The 18,962-nt window shown below is 35.0% G+C and overlaps 1 protein-coding gene across 1 annotated transcript in view; it reads left to right on the top strand.

Moving 5' to 3' along the window:
• Positions 1 to 11,164: 11,164 nt before the first annotated feature.
• Positions 11,165 to 18,962, top strand: part of LOC124795169 (armadillo repeat-containing protein 6 homolog) — a 101,646-nt gene continuing 93,848 nt past the window's right edge. Inside the window, exon 1 of the mRNA XM_047259063.1 lies at positions 11,165 to 11,394. Within this exon, the coding sequence (XP_047115019.1) occupies positions 11,278 to 11,394 (117 nt within the window). The 5' untranslated portion in view covers positions 11,165 to 11,277. The remainder of the gene's footprint in view (positions 11,395 to 18,962) is intronic.

Genomic DNA, 18,962 nt, shown 5'->3' on the forward strand with positions numbered 1-18,962 from the left:
GCTGTACTCAACCCACGTGATCCACAGCTTATGGCATCTGATGGCAGTGTAAACATCCACACAGCATGGAGGTCTAGCTCACATTGGCTTTTTCTCTGTCACTTCCGCGCCCGTGGACGGTGTACAGTTGCGAAAGTTTGGTATAAGGTAAAATCTGTGCTCACAGGCGAATGCTGGTGTGCTGCCTTTGTAAATAGAATTGTGGGTTCTGGGTCCTTGTGGCTGATGGAGCTGTTAACCAGAACCTACAAATTCTATCACATGCCTTAATATCTGGGTCACTTTTTTTCAAATGAAAATGGGCCAAGCTAGCCTGAACTTACAAATTGTATCTACTATCACATTCCTTAACTTCTGGGTCACTTCTTCCGGATAAAAATTATACAAAAATATAGATTTTGCTATAAAATACTTGGAAAATGAAGAGAAAAGAAATGAGGAATATTTTTTTCCTAATGTTCCCTTTTTCAGAAAAAATCAAGTCTGAAGAGAAAAGATAAATGGGGGTAAATAAAACAGCAAAAAACTTTATTCACATTTACCTACAATTAAACTAAAGGTAAAAAAAGAAGTGCTTTACATCGATTACAGCGCTATATTATTACCATTAATATTTTAGATTATATTCATTTTAGTGTATCAAGTGTCATGAGGAATCAACATGCCCCCCACAAGATTATCGTGAATTTAAGAAAGTTCTGAAAACATTTTAAATATTAATAAAAATTTTCAAACTAGAAATTATAGGTCATGAGGTTCATTACCATTATTTTTAAGTTTCTTCATTTCCTCATATCTAATTTAATATTACCATCTTCAAAATATCGAAAATCCGAATCATTAATTGTTTTCAGTTATCTGCCAAGTAAAATAATTTTCAAATCATTAATCAGTTCCAAACATATTTTCTCTCCCTGTCTTGTATTCAAATATTCACAACCTGTGACATTACATAAAATATTTGCTTTTAGCTCACGAATATTTTTAAACAAATTAGTATTGCTAGTGTTTTTGAGATTCTGAAGTAGAGCCTCCTTTTAAATAGATAAATTTTTTATTAATATTTTATTTTTATTTTAAATTGTTGATAATAATACATATTGTCCATATAGTAATGTATCTGTTCTATTTTCCAAAATAAATCTTTTATGATCTTATGGGGTCAGGCCTTTTTATTTACCTCAACTGAATAAATTTCATGCTTAATGCTTCCTATTAAATCCATGATTCTTTACTGTTCTCTATTGTTAAACAAACAATCTTCATAATCTTCTAAGCTTTTTTATTTTTAACAACATATTTGTTAACACTTTTCGATTTTTTCTCTGTTTTGTCACCAACTTTATAAGAATACCTTTTTGCTGTCAAACCACAAAATTCTTCCTTTTTTTCATTAAATTCATGTTTCAGTTTTCCATAAACTTTCTTACCTATACTATCTGTTGGAGCCAATCTCTTTGCTGCTGTGGCAACACCAGTTCCCATCAGATCTACAGAGTTGAGCACTGTCAGGCTTAGTTAGTCCTTGAATGGGTTGCTGAATGGGCTGCTGAGTGCTGCTGGTAAACAGGGCGCACTCAGCTCTTTTGAGGCTAACAGAGGAGCTACTTGATTGAGAATTAGCGGCACTGGTTATGAAAACTAACAATGGATGTGAGAGCAGAGTGCTGACCACATGCTCCTCTGTATCTGCATCTAGTGACACCTAAGGACTGAGGATGACATTGCAGCCATTCAGCACTGTTGGCCCTTCAAGATCTGTTCAGACAGTGTTTGTTCCTTCGTTTGTTTATCATCTATTAGATAGTCACTAGCATCAAATTTATCTATCATCGATTTCATATCTTCTGAGAAATCTTCAGGATATTTATCGTATATGAAGTTGTCTGTGTTATGAACTACCAGTGGAAAACCTGTGTCAAATCTTCCATCACTATGTATTTCATAAACGTAGTCATCATGGTGAGAAATTTTATGGTTAATATAAACTGCCTTGACCCAAACTTCTTATTGATTGCATCTGAGCCAGAAATTGTGAAAATTCTGAAATATTATCTTAAAATTCATCATGGGCTGAAATATAATTTTAAACTTTTTGTGTGTATGGAATGCAGACCAAATGAAATAGTACAGAATTTATATTTCAATCAGAAAACTATACAATAGAGAGAGAGACAGACAGAGAGAGAGAGAGAGAGAGAGAGAGAGAGAGAGAGAGAGAGAGAGAGAGAGAGAGAGTTTATTAAAAGCATTTAAGAATGGTAAAAAATAAGTTTTATCAAAATTGTCGAATTTCAAGCTTTGTGGTTCTGATTGGTCATTAAATCGAATGATGAGCTTGCAATTAGGAATTAATAGGTATGTTCCATTAATAGACACATCTTAAACTGTCTTTCCAGAAACAATAAAAAATAAGAAAGCTTCTATTAATGTAAAAAATAGTGGTCAGAGGTGTTTTCTATGGACTGTAAAATCTGCATTATACCTTGTAAATAAAAATGCGGATAGAGTGACAAAATATAGAAATTTTGGTTTTGGTCTTGATCAGAAACTCGAATATTTTGTATTTCTGGCAGTGGCTGACAATATTCAAAAACTGGAAAGTAAAATTAATGTGTCTCTTAATGATTATTCAGTTGATGAAAAGTATCCCATGTATCCCTTAAAATAACAAGATCTAAAATTGAGAATCATGTAAATCTCCTTTATTTTAAGAATGAAAGTAAATAGCACTGCTGTCGTATACAAAAATTGTCAAGGCTTGTTTCAAGTCAAATTACAAAACATGAATTTATATGTGATCTGCTTACTCAATCCAATAGTAAAGAAAAATTAGATAGTCACACACTAAAATGCTTAATTAACAAGCCATTAAAAGTTTAATTGCCAAAGAAAGGTAAATACATAAGTTTTGAAAATTAATAGCATACTCCCAAATTTCCATTCAAAACATGAATTTATATGTGATCTGCTTACTCAATCCAATAGTAAAGAAAAATTAGATAGTCACACACTAAAATGCTTAATTAACAAGCCATTAAAAGTTTAATTGCCAAAGAAAGGTAAATACATAAGTTTTGAAAATTAATAGCATACTCCCAAATTTCCATTCGTTATTTATACTGATTTTGAGAGCTTGCTGTTGAAAATGGATATACAATGACACATCAAAAACATCAGCCAGGTGTTTTTTTATTATATTAAATATATAAATGTACACTATAAGGAATGTATGGAAGAAGAGGTTGAAGAATTTGGAAGAATTTATTCTGAAATTCAAGAAATCATATCTTTACATCTGAAGACCAATTAACGATATGTCATTACTTACAAACAAAGAAAAAAGTTCGTCATCAAGATCATTTGACTGGAAAATATATAAATCCACTATCTATGTGTTGTATTTTACAATTAAAACAGCCAAATTTTGTACCTATTTATCTAAATCATTTATTCAGATATGATTCATATTTGTTTGTAAAACAACTTGGTTATGATAGAAAGGATATAGATTTAATACCAAATATTGAAAACACATACATTACCAAATAATGAAATCAACGCATTAATTTTGGCAAGCAGACAGAAAATTTAAAGGTTAGGTTTATTAACACATTTAGATTTATGGCTTTGAAGTTTCATCAAATTCGAAAAAGGATCTAATTTAAAACTATGAAAAGTCTTTGCCAGGAACTCTAGTAAGTGTAGTAATCAAGAAAGATGTCTATACCTATGATTACATGAATAGTTGGACGACAATTGAAGAAACACAGTTCCCATTGAGACAAAAATTGTACAATAAGCTGAATGATCATGAAATACATTATGAATATTTTAAACATGCACAACTAGTCTGAGAAAACATTGATATAAAAAATGTTGATAAATTGCATGCTTCATCACTGACAACTAATGATTTAGACCCCTCTTGATATTTTATGCTCCTGGGTTACCTTTTGATGGTATGCTGAAAGTGATTGGTTAACCACTTGAATGATGATTATGATGTGATTATAATGAGAAAAAAACGAATACCCAGGGGTATATATTAAAGATGCAAAAAAATATGAAAGCTAATAATAAATGTATGAAAGATTATGATGTAAAACGATATCGAATTATTTGGCATATTTAGACGCAAATCATTTACATTTCTGGGCCATAAATCAATATTTACAATACAGAGAGTTTGAATTATCTGATCCAAAGTCATTTAATTCTACGAAAATAAATGAACCTTCTAATGCATCACCACTTGGACACATATTCGAATAAGATATAGAATATCCAAAAAATTTGCATCATTCACATAATGATTTACCACTTGCTCCTGAAAATGAAATTGTAGCTGGAACTAAAGAAAGCAACTTATTGACTACTCTGGAAGGCAAGCATAGTTCTATTTTTCACTATTGCTATCTTAAACAGTATCTGTCTCTAGGAATATAGATAACAAAAATACACAATGTTTTAAAATTTAAACAATCGGATTGACTAAAGAAATGTATAGACTTGAACCGAGAAATGAGAATGAAGGTAAAGAACGATTTTGGAAAATTTTTACAAATTGATGAATAATTCAGTACTTGGAACAACAATGGAAAATATAAGAAACAGAGTAAATATAAAATTACTTTCAGAAGGAGAAAAATGTGATAACTAGTAGCAAAGCTTTAAAGGGAGAACAATATTTAGCGAAAATCTTGGAGCTATATTTATGAAAAAAAGAAAAATTCCATTCAATAAGCCAATTTATATTATAATGAATATATCTGATTTATCTAAAGAATTGTTGTATGATATTAGCTCTAGAGTTATGGAACCAGAATATGGTGAGAAAATTGAACTTTGTTATGAAGATTCAGTAACAGATGATACAACAATAATACTGAAAAATAAAATTGATGGTAATGTAGAAATAAAAATATTAAACAATTAGCTATTCATTGGGAAGAAAGATATCACAGAAAAAAGTAACAGTTAGTAACAAATACTTGGTTTGGCATCATAATGGTTTGTTAGAGATAAACAAGATAGTAAGACATTAAACTACTTAAGAAATTTATAGAGTTCTTAAAAATAACTCTGTTGTTGAAGTTACAAAAGATCATCCACTCATTGGTAAGAGTCTTAATAAAGTCTATCATAAAAATGTGAAAATAGGAGATGAATTCTATCATTCATCTTGTGTAAATTAAAGACAATTACTGAAGAAAACTTTGCCTCAGATTTCGCTAATACCATGTTCAGCATTAAAAATTGGTACAGAAAGATGAAAAAAATTGTTCTTGTATAGCTTTTTCTTTGGAGATGGAAGTTGTGGAACATATTCAAATAAGGGGAAAACAAAATATTCTTACACATTCAAAAACAGATCAATGCACATAAACAATCTTTTGTGAAATCTATTAAATGACGTTTATGAAGTTAATTTTAAGAAACCTGTCCTCTTAGATCGAGTGGTGTATATAAAATTGTTTCTGTTGGAAATATAAAGAAGTATGTATAGAGTGTGCTAAATTTTATGAGAGCGGCCACAGTAAAATTATACCTGTAGAAATCTGAACTACAACTAAAGAAGAAATATATTGGTTCTGCTCTGGCTATTATCTGGCAGATGGAGCTACTCCTTGTAATCGAAAGTATAAAAATATCATGTTTGACACAAATGGAAAAAGGTTGTTTACAGCAATTGCTATTTATTTCAAAGATTGGTACATAAATTTTCTATACATACCAGGTTGGATAAACCAAATATTTTTAGTGCAACAATTTGCCAGAGTGGAAAGAGTTACAAAGTGAAAAAAATAAAGAAAAACCACACGATTTCTCACCAGCATGACTACATTTATGATGTACAAAATAATGGAACATTTCACATAGGTTTTCCATTGACAGTTTCCATTGATAGCTTCATACACAATAAATATACTGAAGATATCTAAGAAGATATGAAATCGAGTATAGATAAATTTGATGCTAATGACTATTCATCAGATAATATATACAATATTCCTCAAGTAAACAAGAAAGTTTAAGCAAAACTAAAAGATGGGTGTAATGGAAAAATAATGGGAGAATATTGAGGTTGGACAGCAAATATGTATGCTTATAAAGTTGGTGACGAAATAGAGAAAAATTCGTAAGATGTCAAGAAGTGTGAAGGTAAACATAAAATAAACTTAGAAGATTATAAAGATTGTTTATTTAACAATAGGGCACAAAACTACGAATTTAATAAAAAGCATCAAGTGTGAAATTTATTCAGCAGAGGTAATTAAAAAATGCTCTGACTGCACAAAATGAATAACGATTTATTTTGGAAAATAGAATAGGTACACTACCATATAGAAAATATGCTTTATCATCAACACTATTAAAATAAAAAATAAAATATTAATAAACATTTTGTTTGTTTAACTGGAAGCTCTACTCAACAAGCTCAACAATACTAGGAACACTAAGTTGTTTAAAAATATTAGTGAACTACAAGTAAATGTTTTATATAATATTTCTGGTTGTGAATATTTGAATAGTAGTCAAGGAGAGAAAATATGTTTGAAACTGTATAAGTAATGTAAAATTATATGTTATTTTCAAAAGTAATTGGTGGTTGGGGTTTTTTGAAGATGGTAATATTACATTGAGCTACAAGGGAGTGAAGGTACTTCAAAATAATGACAATGACTTTCATATTATAGAGTTTCTGGTCTGAAAATTTTATTAATATTTAAATTTTTTAAAAACCTTTTTTTAATTCATTGTAACCTGATTGGGGGTGGTGATTCCTCACAACATTTAATACGCCAAAATAAATAAAATCTAAAATATTAATGGATATAGTATAGCTCTGTGTAATGTATTTCTTTTTTATCTTTGGTTTAATTTTAGGAAAATGTGAATAATTTCATTTTGCTGTTTTATTTCATTCAATTTACCTTTTTCTTCGAACTTGATTTTTTCTGAAAAAAGGAATGTGAGAAACAAGCATACTCCTTATTTCTTTTCTTTTTTATTTTCCACCTATTTTATAATAAAATTTATATATTTTATAATTTTTATATGAATGAAAGTGAGTAACAAATTAAGGATTGTGATAGTAAACAGAAGTTTTAGGGTCAGGTTAACTTGTCTCTGTGAACCACCAACCTATGTGTGCCTGAACCTGCAAATTCTATCTACTTGTCATCCATATAATTCTGTGGTACAGCTGCCACATCTGCAGCTCATGAAGTATATGCATATCATTCAATGATTGGGTCCAAATTCGCTTCCTTGAATGGAACTACATAGGGCCACTTTGACAATCTCAGGATAAATCCAGGGATAGCTAGCTGAAGAATGGGCTAACCACAGGTTAACTCAGAGTGTGCATTGTACAACACCATTTTATTCCATGGTTAGCTATTTCTGGAATAGCATTCCCGTCCATTTAAATTGGCAACAACTGAAGAGCACTCTTGATATTTTCGCATATGTTATTTTGTATTTACTTTGTTGTCATCTGCCGAAATAGCGTGTCAAACACGAGTGACAAGCACTCCATGTCGCAAAAAAATTTTCATGAGGATATTTTGAGGCTGGTAGACACTGTAAATGAATTCAACAGTGTAGTGGAAAACACAAAGCCTGTTGCTGCAACCTCATTCAATGAATATATTAGTGCAAAAGGTTAACTTAGTTGGTAGGGTACTTATATTTATAACAATATAAAGATATGTCTTGAAATTTCTTGTTGACCAGGTAGGCGTCTTTCGAGATTTTTGAACAAAGCAAGGTAAAAAATACGCAAGTTTGCATTTACAAACAACTTCACATAGATCGGCAGAGCAGCTACAACATATGTTAGAAAGAAACACGTAAATATTATCCCCATAAAATGTAGCAGAGGTTACAGATTTGTGGCGCCCTATAGGTGGATTGTAAGTTCCAAATTATGTATGATGAAATACACGACTTGGTAAAGGTTTCAACAAAAGAGTGCCACAGTCAGTTCGATTCAGATGCAGCATTTCTACATTTGACGGTATTCCATCAAAAGTAGCTGTGTGACAGATGATGAATTGTAAAGAGGCACATAATATAGAAGCACCTGTGAAATGCAGTCTGCTTTGTGAAATAGTTGGTCTTTTCCATCTCTCCAAGAAACTGTGACAACACAGACATCATGGACATTGATTTGACTGAAAATTCTCAGCGATGTTACTGGCTAGCTTGCTGTTGTAGTTACGGCTTAGAGTGATTAATTCGTTACAGCAGCAATGTGTATTCTACAGAAAGTACCCTTGCTAAATTTTTAAACACTATTTGTGCATCAATTTTTTCAGTTCTTGGCCATTTGTACTTCCTGTTTCTGTGATGTGGTGATTATTAATTATATTTGTGTTGTGTGTGAGGAATAAGCAGCTATTATCTTTTTTATAATCCTGAGGTACAAATATATCTATGGCACATATCAAACTGGAGGATGTTATTTTAACTCGTCCTAAATGTTTGGGAAATGGAAACTATTTCATAAATAATTTTGGCTTATGACATCGTCTCTAGCACCTATATGTAATCTGTGAATTGTGTCTCTAGCAGACATATAATATGGGAGGGATGTGAAAGTAACTGGAGGCGTGACACCTTCATTGTGTTCTCCCATATTTTCAATATTAATCTCAGATTAGAACTGCCACTTTTGTTTTCATAATAAAAATGCTTGTTTTTAATCTGCAGAGTTGCCGATATTGCCACTAAAAAATGTAACTTTACATGAACCAGAGAAAGGAGGAAGAATTGCATCAGTTGAAAAAGTGCATTAAGCTCAAAATTAGGATAAGAAAATTAAAAGTAAGACAGATGGTTTGAGAATAAAAATATTTGGATCCACATACATTTGTTTATCTCATTTTCGTTTAATTACGCCTGTGTCATAAACATCCTTTTATTAATCCTGCTGGTTCTCCCCTTACCAATACCAATGAAGTCTCCAGTGGACATAAAGAAATCATCAGAGGCAAAATATTTGATTGTCAGAAGTAGCTGGTTCATTAGTGAAACAGAGTCACTTCTGAATGAAAGGAAAGAATGACATATGACTGTACAAGAGAAATATGAAAACATAACTTGCCAGCCACTCCTTCCACTGTTATGATTTTTTAGATTCAGTAACTACACATTCCTGTTAGCGGAAATGTCATACATAGGGCTGTGGTTATGGGGATAATACTAACAACTGAGAAACACAACAGTTTTCTGCTATAGCTTTCTTAAAAAGAAGTGACTTTCCTATTAATTATACTGTGTTGAACGTAACTTGAGTAAGGACAAATAGTTTACATGTTTATAGGAATAATGCTAAGTGTTGGACAATTTTGTTGTTCTGTAACATTCACTAAAAATAGAAAATTGTTGTCACAGTGGAAAATAAGAGTGAACAATATTTTCTGCTATAGGTGTGGCTTAGTCAACTAGGGATATTAGTGTACTATCAAACTTTTTATGTTAAACAACCATAACAAGCCATCAACTTTACAAAAATTGTACTTTGGCAAAGTACAATATATTTCAACTTCAATTACCTTCAATTAGCTCCAATTTGACATAGGGTAGGACACTAAAAACAACTTGATGTTGAAGCAAAGTTAACAACATAGCATTTCAGGCACTCCTTCCACATACTACAACTGTGTAGACTAATAAGTAGACGCGTCTTCTGTTCTTATAAAATACGTATATAGCTAAAATTTTATGATAAATATGGGTAGCTTATGCAGATAACACTGACAACTGAGAAACACGTCAGTTATACTGTATAGCTGGGGAAGCATTACCTTCCTTTTTTTTTTTTAAAAAAAAAAGAAAATGCTGACTTTCCTCTTAATCTTACTATATTCAACTCAGCCTGAATAAGCAAAAATAGTTCACAGACTTCAGTGAATAACGATAGATGGGAGGCAGTGTTGTTGTTCTGTAGCTTTAACGAGTCTGTTTCCTGATATTTTCACTAAAAGGTTGAAAGTTGTTGTGACACTGCTGCAGTGATTACAAAAAGGGGCATTCCGAAAAGAAAATAGAGTGGAACAATATTTTATGCTATTGACATAATATGGCTGAGTGAAATTAGGACACTCGTGTTTTATCACAACATTTTGCAACAGGAAAAACCGATTTTTTTCTAAAACAGAAAAACTTGTTAATGCAAACTGGTGTGGTTTTTCTGTTTGGTTGAGTCTATTATGGCTCCGTCTGCTAAATAAAACGAAACAGTGTTTTCCACTACTGCAGCAATTGTAGGCTAACACACGTCAGACAAAGAAGACTATTTTTGCACAAATAATCATTTTAACGTGCCTAATTTACATAAATAACACGACGGGTCTGACGAGGTACTGAAATAAAATGCATGTTAGTACAAATAAAAAGTATTGTTTAAGAGAACAGAGAAATAGTCTCATCTGTGCGTCATATGCTCCAATTTCTCAAGTACAAGACTGAGAAGACAAAGTATGGCGTCCTTTAATATGCGAAACGTGTTTATAAATTCGGAATCGGCGTCATCTCACTTTTGTCTCCTCTCTCTTTCTCGTGAACAGTTCAGCCAAAATATGGTAATCGTTGTCTGCATGTCAGTCTTCTGCCCTCCTGAATATTTGTTCTCCGGTTAAGCTGTCTAATCGGACAGAAATCGTTGGTTAAGTTGTCCCGAGTTTATTCTTCGGTCAAGAGTTATTCTGGGTTCCTACAACGCGTTTCTCGCGCTATTCCGAGAACAGAGCTTACCTGGCTGCTAACCGGAGATTGAACAACAGGCCCTATAGTAGAAAAACATATTAGTCCACCACAATTTGTTTATAAATAAGACTAACACATGACGTTGCAGTGTTTACTTATTTTATGAAATTTTCTCTCGTGTGAAGGATTATGTCGCATTTTAAACGTAGAAGAGCATTCTTTACTAGGTTTTTTTGTTTAGTTTATTCGTGAATATGGGTCTTATGTTCATGCAAGAAAGTTACACTCTTATCATAGCTTAAAGTAACGGGTCGGTTGCCATGACAGAGGGCAAGTAGGGTTTTTCCTTATGTTTTAAACGGGGTGATGATGGGGTGATGCACGTGCACTTGTAGGCAATCATACGTATGGAAATCCGGCTTTACGTTTTCAGGAAAATCTCTGGTCAGAGATGCATCTCTTTTTCTTCTGCGTTTGCGTCAAACTGTGTTTTGTTGTTATGTTTGGGAGAAACTGAAAATTTTTAAATATACAAGTTCTTTACTAAACAATACGAAAATGGTGAGAGTAATATCGCAAGAAACCTTTAACGATGTGGTGAATGAGAATATCCAAGAATTTTCAATGTCACCGGAGGAAGCTATTGAATCTGCTGTACAGGAATTCGAAGCTCAGGTATTGCCATGCCGCTGTATAGGCAGTAAGAATGTTATAAGTGCCATTTCCAGTTGTCAGAGCACACTATACAGTGTTATTGAAGTAAATGTTGTGTTTTTCCAATCTATAGTGAATTAAACTGTTACCTTTGTACCGACCGGCCATCTGTCCTTCACTCTTCTCAGCAAATACCTGTGTGTATTCATGTATCAGTATATATGACTTGAATGTATTAAGCTGACAGTTACCGTATCATTGTAAAGTGATCTTTGGGCCAGTAAATTACCCGACTCCAGGGTTTAACCCAAGGTTTACAAGTATAGAATGCGTTTAGAGAAAAATATGAAACACGCCCTTCCTGCAGTTTTAAATGTATTATATGGTTTTTTTTAACAAGGAAATGAATGTGAGCCTCGTTAAAAAAAAGTGATAGTAGCAGTAAGAATACTGTTTTATAACTGTGAAAGGTCTTTCCTGGCCTTGTGGTTGTTAGTTAAAGCAACCTCTCATTGCCCTAGGTGCAGGAATTGGCATAGACGTACAGTTTTAGTTTCACAGGCCCTCCTTTTTTAATTGTCCAAAGCCGACGGGTTGTATCCCCTGCTACACTAGACCCCATTTGTTTACCATCCATTTTCATTGTATTATTTGCTTTCTGTTGGGTCTCATCTTAAAATATCATATTTTGTCACCTCCACTACTTTTGGTTGTCTGAACTCAGTTATTTGAATGTCATACTGTGGTCATGATTAAATTATTGTCTCCTCATCTTGGTTCTTGAATGAAATTAGGAGTGCTTTTGACTTTCCAGATTGAGAGTAAGGTTTTTTTTGTTCCCAAAGAGCCCAGATGGAATCCCAATTCAGTTTTAGAGAGAGTACTCCTCAACACTGGCCACATACTTGGGTGGGATTTATTGTGATTCACTCACACAATGAAAAGTCCCAAGCGACTAGAAAAATCCGTAGGTGACTTCTGTGTTATCATATAAACCACGGATGAAGGGCGACACCAGGCCCTATATTCCTATATTTCTGGAAAATGTTTAACACAGTACTACATTGTGGACTTAACAGAGATCTGAGTATGCTGAATAGGTTCTCAGATATGTGAGACTGTCAAAGAACTCATAAGTAATAGGACCCAGTACGCCGTCCTGGATGGCGAATATTCGTTGCAGACAAAGGTACTGTGTGGACTGCAACAAGGAAGTGTGATAGGGCTGCTCTTGTTTTGCACATGTATAAATGATCTGATGACTAGGGAGAGCAGCGACAACTGTTTCTATGACACTGTACAGTACGGGAAAGTGTCGATGTTAGTTGTCTATAGGAAGATGACTTGGACAGTATTTTTTTGGTATGATAGGCAACAGCTTGGCTCTAAATGTGTAAAAATGTAAATTAATGCAAATAAGTTAGAAAACAATCAGGTCGGTTTGAAGGAAGACATTGAGACCCTACAGAGGCGTACTGCCTGATTTGTTACTGGTGGGTTTGATTGCCACATAAGTATTAGGTAAACACTCTGTAAACTCAAATGGGATTCCATGGCATGAAGAAGGATTTCTCATGAATCTTTATTGAGAAACTTCAGGGAACCAGCATTTGTGACAGACTGCAGCGTAATCCTGCTGCCACCAACATGTCAGTTTGTGTAAGGACTGTGAGTACAAGATAATAGAAATGAGGGCTTGTACAGAAGTACATGTAGGCCTACAATTGTATTTCCCTTGCTCCACTTGCGGAGTGTAATGGGAAAGGGAATGCTTAGCAGTAGTATAAGGTACACTTCTGTCTGGTCAATAGTAGTGAATTAAGTTTTTGGAATGTGTGTTACTGTTTTTATTGTTGGTTTCAAGTTCAAGATTGACAAGAGATTATTTTGTTTTAAATCCATTGCAAAGCCAAAATTAAAATGTCTGTGTAGAATCATCCTTCAGTTTATCTGCATTAATCTGTTGACTACCGATTCCAAGATTTTTAGTATGAATTTCAGTTCCCCAGTTGGTGTTGGTATTTCAGAAGGAACCATACTCTTTTTAAGAAAGTGTTTGTACTGTTTCCAGAAAGCAAGGATAGCCTTTAGTTTTGTTTTTATTTATTTGTATTATTTCTCTGAGGCTTTTGGAAATGTCAGGAATAGTATTAATAATAATTCAACTTGCTGTATATGTATTATGTAAAAAATTGGTACATCTTATATTTATTTTGAAAATAATCAATTTTGGACAATATAATGTGGGGAATAGATAAAAAACTCCACTGACCAAGTGGCGGCAGGAGAAAACACACACGCACACACACCAAAGGGCTTAACTTATGCAAGCTTTCGGAACCAATGGCTCCTTTTTCCAGCAGAAGAGTTGAAGGGGAAGGAAGAGGGGTGAAGGAAAAGGGCTGGAGAGATTTAGGAAAAGGGGTACCATTGGGGAAGGTCACCCAGAACCCCAGGTCATGGAAGACTTACCGAATGGAACGAGAAGGAAAGGGATGAGATAAGAGAAATGAGAGCTTATACGGAAGTATGTACTATATAATCATATTTTCCTTGCTCCATTTGCGGGTGGAATGGGAAATGGAATGCTTAGTACATGGTAAACTTTTATCTGGTCAGTAGTAGTGAATGAAGTTTTCTTTTGTGTGTGTTGTCCTGTGACTGCTTGGTGAGTTGACTTTTATAGAATACACTAGGCTTCTCATCCATAATTATTTAAATAAATGATTTGAGAGAGATAAGAGATTTCTCTTTCTTTTTTGAAAAAAATCATTTTAAACCTTATATACACAAAGAAAGCTAAAGTAATCATCTGCTCAAGAAAAAAACCTTGAAGAACAAAAGGAGCAGTTGACAACTGCACACTGCCGTAATTAAGTATTTGGGCTGTTGTGGTTACAGTATTGATTTTATGTAGCAAAACAGAAGCATATTTATATTTGTAAATATCACAATGCAAAATAATATAAAATTCTTAACACACAGAGAACTAGCCTCAAATTATACAGAGCCATGCAAATTAGCCCTGATGTATAAATGAAATGAGGAGTATGTTAAATGAATCTTCCATCGTTTCTTGGTAGAGCAACATTATAATAAATGAAAAGCACAAGTTTGCTTTTGTTTTACAGTATTACTTTCACTTTCATTGTGTTAACTGGTTTTCAGCTTACAAGGCCATCATCAGACATTTACTTTTGTTCTGCAGTGTTCCTTTTATTATGTTAACCTGTTTTCGGCTTACAAGGCCATCTTCAGACATTTATAAAAGTAATACTGTAGAACAAAAGCAAACTTGCACTTTTCATGTGTTGAAATGAGAACTGTTGATAGAAAATGAGAGCAAGCAATGGATTGCAAAAATAACCAGTTCAATGTACGATATCATTACCACTGATGGTATTTAGAAATTGTCATAAAGACTGGCTGCTGTGTCAGGCAATGGCACTCACTGAATGGTTTGCCCTAGCAGATCCCATTCAAAGACCAGAACTATCAGGACTGACTGCTGATTTATAGACAAGTAGCTTCATCAAGTAAATGACACTGCTTCATGAGAACCATTGTTGTCTGCATCTACATTTGACCAATGACTGGCCAGTCGAATGCAGGATGCAGAAAAATTTTGTTGGCCAAACCAGTAGCCTTTATACTGCCCCCAGCCAGGTGTATTGCTGACGGAGGCATTGTCCTTTCCAGTACTCGACTGTGGAAATTTCACTTTGTGCTACACCATGTATCATTATGTCCAGCCACCAACAACAGAATGCAGCATTGTTTTCTCATGGCTTGGCATCAGCTTGAACCAGCGCTGTTTCATCACTCAGCTGCAGAAATAAGGCTACGGCATACCTACATATTATTCGGCTGGGCGTGAAGACCCACTTGCAGCTTAGGCTGCTTCATTCCTCCATGAGTTGGACATATTTGACCATTTCAGTGTGTTCCAAGTTGTGACTACTTGATGGTGGAGTCTTGCTCAGCTGGCAGGAAAATGTTATCTTGAGAGATCACTAGTGGACATTAAAAGTGATGTTCAGCACCTGGGTGTTAAGAAATATGTATTGGACACTGGATGAGGCCTTTGCGGAGATCCAGTAGGAAGTGCAGAAGATGGTTATACTTGATGAAGTTTGTAATGAATACCAGGTATTATGGGCCACTTACAATCGTCTAGGGGTGCAGTTACAACAGACCAAGGATCTGGTACTGCACATCTTGAGGAGACATACATTAGGGATGGATAGATGCAGTGGGAAGGACACCAAAGACTGTCTTCAGCACGGCTGGCACTAACAATATAAGGCATGTGAATGACATGTTCATGCACTTGCAAGTACAAGCAGAAGGAATAGAACTGTGGCATATTACCCAGCTGGCTAATCTGGTAATTTGGAGTGTGGAGCATTGAATAACATTAGTTTATTGGAGGAGGAGGTGGATTAATTATGTTGCTGCATCTATCAAAAAAAAGTTTGATAGTCCAATGAGTAACTTTTAGTTTATGGACTGAAAGGCCATCGATAAAATCATACATGCACATGTGTATATATATTCGTGCATCGTTGTTATGATTACTTCTGAAATGTGATTACAGCACATAGTTGATATGTTACTGGTAAATGGAGATATTAAGGGTAGTCGGCCTGTACACACTCTGTTTCACTGCTGTAATGAGTGTAGTATACAGCAGGGTATTTTTGGCTAAAGGGTAGTATTTCTAGAATAGCATAATTTATGTTCTTGTTATCTATTGTGGTGAAAGTCAACTGAAAGTAGAATTTTCTATAATGACTGTGGCCATCACCTTGTCTTTTAAGTCTGAGATGAACTGCAGTGATGACTGTGCTTGAATGCCATCAGACAAGCTACAGTAGAACTCAGTATCTAAATAAACCAGGAAGCAGCCAGACTTGTGTCTATTGCAATAATTTCAGTGAACCCTTTAATTTTATTGTTCATTTCTCTGTGTATGTGAGGTACAGGATGTTACGTCAAATCGATGTAGCCTAATAACATTCAATACACTTTACAATAATATTTACTTAACACAGCAATATATTATGATTTTCAATGCTCTTGTCATTGGCTTTCAGTGTTCAAATCATCTCAGCAAAACTGCGAAGATGTGCATGACAGTCTCCATAATGTAAAATATTTTGGACATCACCTTTCTTTACAATCGTCTACATTTTCCCTGTGAGCACAGCTGCATGTTTTTCTGATAGTCAGTTTGGGTGGTGCTAAGTTAACAAGGCTGGAGCCAATAGTTGATTAATAGAACACGGATTGTTGTGCAAGTGAGAGTTATGATGTGACTGGAAAAGGGGACAGAAGTAGATGATCGTAAAATAGGTCAAATACAAGGCCTTTCTGGCAGATACATTTTATATTATGATAACTGCTGAGCATGTTGAAGTAGTTTTGATTAGAAGATTTGAACATAGAAAGGCCTGAACCTCAAAATAGAATGCTGTATTACGTGGACATTGCTGTAAAATGTGTTGAAACTACTAAATCACAACTCTGCTCTAAGCTGACTGCCAGTGTCACAGATGTGTCACATGATAGTACGTCAACAGGAAACAACCGAATTAGCATGGTAGTGCAGAAACTACACTGAGGAGCAGAAGAAATTGGTACACCTGGCTGATATCGTGTAGGGCCACTGCGGGTGTGCTGAAGCGCAGCAACATGATGTGACATGTGCTCGACTAATGTCTGAAGTAGTGCTGAAGGGAATTCACACCATGAATCCTGCAGGGCTGTCCATAAATCTGTTAGAGTAGGAGTTGGTGGTGATCTCTTCTGAACAGCATGTTGCAAGGAATCCCATATATGCTCAACAATGTTCATGTCTGTGGAGTTTGGTGGTCAGCAGAAGTGTTTAAACTCAGAAGAGTGTTCCTGAAGTCACTCTGTAGCAATTCTGGATGTTTGGGGTGACACATTGTCGTACTGGAATTGTCCAAGTCCGTCAGACTGCACAATGGACATGAATGGATGCAGGTGATCAGACAGGATGCTTACATTGTGTCACCTGTCACAATCGTATGTAGACGTATCAGGGGTCCCATATTACTCCAACTGCACACGCCCCAAACTGTTACAGAACCTCCACCAGCTTGAACAGTCCCCTGTGGACATGCACTGTCCACGGATTCATGAGTTTGTCTCACTATCCGTACACATCCATCTGCTCGATACAATTTCAGATGAGAGTCGTCCGACCAGGCAACATGTTTCCAGTCATCAACAGTCCAATGTCACTGTTGACAGCTCCAGGTGAGGCGTAAAGCTTTGTGTCATGCAGTCATCAGGGGTACACGAGTGGGCCTTTTGTTCCAAAAGCCCATGTCATTGATGTTTCAGTGAATGGTTCTCATGCTGACACTTTTTGATGGCCCAGTATTGAAATCTGTAGCAATTTGCAGTTCTGTCATGTTGAACATTTCTCTTCAGTTGTTGGTCCTGTTCTTGCTGGATCTTGTTTTGGCCACAGCAATGTTGGACATTTGATGTTTTACCAGAGTCTTGTATTCACGGTACACTCATGAAATTGTCATATGGGAAAATCTCCACTTCATCGCTACCTCGGAGATGCTGTCCCACATCGCTCACGCCACAACTATAACACCGTGTTCAAACTCACGTAAATCTTGATAACTTGCCATTGTAGCAGCAGTAACTGATCTAACAAGTGCACCGGACACTTGTTGTCTTATATAGGCATTGCCGACTTCAGTTCCATATTCTGCCTGTTCACATATTTCTGTATTTGAATGTGCGTACTTATACTGGTTTCATTGGCGCTTCAGTGTAGTTCACTACTAGTTGTCAGTAGCCTTCTTCACTGAGTAGTATCTGTTGCTTCATAGAACACTTTATAGAATGGATGTGTGTGTGTTTATCACATATTTCAGAGTGAATATTTACCAACTTTCATGGTGACCACGTGATCTTTTAGTTAGAGATCAAGCTTTACCGTAGGGCTGTAAGACACTGCAAAGTGCTGGGATATCTTTATTAAGACTTTAGAGTACTTTCCTACCTCCTCGACTGTTGGGCCTTAATGAAGACTTTAGTAATAGACTGCGAGAATGAATGGATTCCGGATGTGTTTCCAGAAGAAACTTGGGATGCAGTTGAGCACCTGGAAAGAGAAATAGTGCCTGGGGATGGTACGGTACCTGTAGAAATGATAAAAAAAAGCAGGAGCCAGGAGATAGTCAAATAAAATTGGCACAGTTATTCACAAAATGTTTGTGTGAGCAGGTGATACCAGATAGTTGAAATAATGCTATAATTGTTGTAATCCACAATAAAGGGAGCAGGGAAGACACAAAGAACTACAGGCCAGCTAGTTTCTTGTCAGTTGTAGACAAAATTTTTGACACAAATTCTTACTGATTGAGGAAAAACTCCAGACGTCAAGTAGCCAAAATAATGAGGAGGCTGTAGAAGTGTACATAGTGCAATGAACCCATTCATTGATTATCAAGAAAATAATGAATGTCTGTTACCTCTTAATATGTGGTTGAGAATATGAAAAGGCATTTGATTCTGTCACTATAAAATCTCTGCTGACA

The sequence above is a fragment of the Schistocerca piceifrons genome, chromosome 4 (genome assembly GCF_021461385.2).
Source record: "Schistocerca piceifrons isolate TAMUIC-IGC-003096 chromosome 4, iqSchPice1.1, whole genome shotgun sequence".
Lineage (NCBI taxonomy): Eukaryota > Metazoa > Arthropoda > Insecta > Orthoptera > Acrididae > Schistocerca > Schistocerca piceifrons.